General features: G+C 41.0%; 1 protein-coding gene across 1 annotated transcript in view; it reads right to left on the bottom strand.

Moving 5' to 3' along the window:
- MEIOC (meiosis specific with coiled-coil domain) overlaps nt 1-3,564 on the bottom strand; it is a 27,082-nt gene that overhangs the window by 21,423 nt on the left and 2,095 nt on the right. Inside the window, exon 2 of the mRNA XM_027768889.1 lies at nt 2,953-3,087. Within this exon, the coding sequence (XP_027624690.1) occupies nt 2,953-3,087 (135 nt within the window). The remainder of the gene's footprint in view (nt 1-2,952; nt 3,088-3,564) is intronic.

Genomic DNA, 3,564 nt, shown 5'->3' with positions numbered 1-3,564 from the left:
CTCACTCTCAACCTCTGTCTCTCTCTGGTCAAATTAAAAAAAAAAAAAAAGAATAAATAAAAATAAAATAATTATTAAAAAAATAAAGTTCAATAAAATAATTCTTAAGGGGCTGGCAAGTGGTGTGGTAGTTAAGGGCACTGGACTCCCACATGGCCAACCATGGTTCAAGTCTTGGACCTGGTGGCTTGCTTTCTCACTTCCTCACTCTCTCTCTGTCTCTCTCTGATCAAACTGGAAAATAACAATGATAATAATAATAAATAAAGTTAAATAAAATAATTCTTAAAAAAAATTCTTAAAAAATAATCTTCCAATCATTCATCTTCAGGAATCTCAAAATATTTCACAATCACTTGTTTAAATTCTGGTTATAATTACTATTTTTATTTATAGTTTGTAACTACTCTAAAGTTGAGGAAACTGAGACAGAAGAGATTTTGCTCAGAGTGTAACTAAAAACTACCTTACCTGAATCTGTCAGCAGCAATTTTTATAAATGCTTTTATCTTTAGAATCTTCCATAATTTTGGGACCAGCAGGTGGCATGGTGGCTAAGAGGCTGAAAACTCCCACATGGCCAACCATTGTTTGAGTCCCAGACCTGGTGGCTTGCTTTCTCACTTTCTCTCTCTGGTCAAATTAAAAAAAAAAAAAGAATAAATAAAATTAATGATTCTTTTTTAAAAAAATTCCATATTTTATTCCTTTAGTTCTAAAATTTTTTTTTTTTGAGAGGTTTTTGCTATAGGGAGTGTGCGCTCGCCAGAAAGACAGAGAGTGACACAGAGACAGAAAGTGAGAAATCCCCCCTCAGGGGGGATGGCCATGCCGCCACAATCCCTTCTCGTCCACTCTCCTCTCGGGATCTTGGGCACATATGCACATGCGCCCGGCGCAAGTTCAAGCCACCAGGTTCAGGACTTGAACCACGGTTGACTACATGGGAATCCGAAACTCAAACCATAGTTGACTAATGGGAGTCCAGGAGTCAAACCACAGTCGACTACATGGGAGTTCAGAGACATAGCCATTATGCTAACTGCTGGTCTTCAGTTCTAAGATTTTTACCATAGAACCACCTTAAATCTCTTTTAGGGGGCCAGTAGGTGGCATGGTGGTTAAGGTGCTGGACTCCCACATGTCTGACTGTGGTTCAAGTCCCAGACCTGGCGACTTGGCTTGCTTTCCCACTTTCCCTTTTTCTCTCTGTCTCTGATGACTATAGCAAGTTAAGAAATAATAATACATTTTTAAAAAATCTCTTTTAGGTGCAAAGTATCCAAAAGTGATGTAAGTAATTGTTCATCTTTTTGAAGCAGTGCTTAAATGAAAGGAGCATTTTCAGATTATGTAATATCAAATTAAAACAGTATTGAAACTAAATATATTCTGGGAATAAGTTTTCAAATACATTTAACATTTTCAAATAAGCTTTGAGTATTAGAAAATTCAAATTCTCTTTTTAAAATAATTACTTATTTTATTTATTTATTCATTTATTTAAATTTGACCAGAGAGAAAGGGAAAGTGAGAAAGCAAGCTGCCAGGTTTTGGGACTCAAACCATGGTGGGCCATGTGGGAGACAAGCACCTCAAATCCTCTTAAAGGATTGATTTTTGTATTATTTAATGAAAAAAGCATGGATTTGAACATAATTGTACTCGAAATACAGGATCTTTTCATGAAAACACTAAGGAAGGGTGGAAAAATGCAAATATTTGGGGTGGGCATATTACTTAGGCAAATGCAAAATATATTACTTATATCCTTGACATATTTATACTTAAAATAATCAGCTGAAATTAAATCCAAGTAAATTTTAGAGATTTGTAAACATTTTAGAAAGCAGTGGAAAGAGTTGTGAAAAGACTTGGATTCTACCTGGGCTTCCTCATTTAAAGCACAAATCAAGCTGTATGTACAGTGCACATAATACTATACAACGTTATAGCATGGATTAAATAAAAATAATTTATTTCTAGTTATTGTTATAATTCAATGTATAACAATGTCAACATTGATGATCTGATAAAATAATTTCAAGTGAAATGGGGACCAGTAGATGGTGTAATGGACATGTCGCTAGACTCCTATGTAGTTGACCGCTGTTCAATTCCCTGACCCAGAGACTTAAAAAACTTACTGTGGGTGTGTATGCATTGGTGCCCAAGGTCTGGAGAGGAGGATGGAGGAGGAGGGATTGTGGTGTGGCCATCCCCCCTGGGGGGTGATTTCTCGCTTTCTATCTCTTATCTCTCCGGTGGACACACACACACCCTATAGCAAAAACAGCTCTTAAAAAATTTCAAATGAACTGATTTACATTACTCTAAGACTTAATACGATTTTCAAAATAAATGTCTTAGTTGAGGTAAATGGTAGCATGTAATATACGGGTGTTTTGTTAAAAGTTGAGAGTTTTTGTTTTTTTTTTTTTAAGAATTATTTAAGTTTTTATTTATTTTTAATTTCACCAGAGAGGGACAGAGAGAAAGGAAAAGTGAGAAAGCAAGCTGCCAAGTCCAGGACTCGAACTGCAGTAGAACATGTGGGAGTCCAGTGCCCTTAACCACTATACCACCTGCCGGCCTCAATATGTGGCATTGTTAAAACCATAAAATAACGTGAAGCAAAGTATGTTTCCACCCATCTGTAATAAAGGCTTGAAAGAAAAAAAAATCTGCTGGTCCTCTAAATACGTATTGATTTTCTTAAGTTTCTCGCAACACGATATACTGAGGACAAGATGGACGCAAGAGTCAACGAAAAACCGTACCCTTAACGTGTTCTTAAAGTTAAATGTTACTCATGCGAACTATGTATTTAAAATGTTGATAACGATTTTCTAGTTCTAACCGCGGAGCCGTTTAAACGTCTGTGGGTTGGCTCGGTAAATGAATTTGATTCAGAATAAATAACCTAATAAAGGCTTGAGTTTATTAATGGACCTGCGACTTGTAGCCATCATAGAAGGAAGTGGAGCCAGTCAACATCACGCTGTTGAATACATCTGTTAATCGACTGCTGGTGTCCGCACTGAGATTCCAGCAGCGATTCGCCCCTCCGCGGAACGCTACTTTAGGCTGCACAAAACGAGAATAGGAAATGGGAGAAAGTCGTCAGCAGCGCAGAGCCCGGGCTGAAACGGTCAGAAAGCGGTTGCACCTTGACGGTTCCACCACCTCAATTCCAAATCCTCAGAGGGCACTAATCTGGGGGCCCGCCCTTCCGTCCTTGGGGTTCCCTCTCCGCCCTCGAGCACGGTCGGACCTGACAGGCCCGCACCGCCAGCCACTTCCTCCATGGCTTCGGGACGGCCGTCGGGCGACTTGGCCCGTGGGACCCGCCCGGTCGGGTCGGGTAGCCGGCGCCGGGTCCCCTCGCCCGAGCCTGGTTCAGCTGCTGCGCCCCCCGCCCTCCGCCGCGGCGCTGCCCCAGAGCCCCGTCGGGGCTCCTCACCGGTGCCTCGCCCTCTGCCGCCCGGCTTCTCAGAGAACCACGTCTGGGGACGCGCCCGCTCCTCAACCTCTCCTCCCCGTCGCCATCCTCCAAGTCTGGCC

This window comes from Tupaia chinensis, unplaced genomic scaffold (assembly GCF_000334495.1).
Source record: "Tupaia chinensis unplaced genomic scaffold, TupChi_1.0 Scaffold148004_1, whole genome shotgun sequence".
Classification (NCBI taxonomy): domain Eukaryota; kingdom Metazoa; phylum Chordata; class Mammalia; order Scandentia; family Tupaiidae; genus Tupaia; species Tupaia belangeri.
The sequence above is the reverse complement of the archived record's forward strand: the minus strand, read 5'-3'. Positions and strand labels throughout refer to the sequence as shown.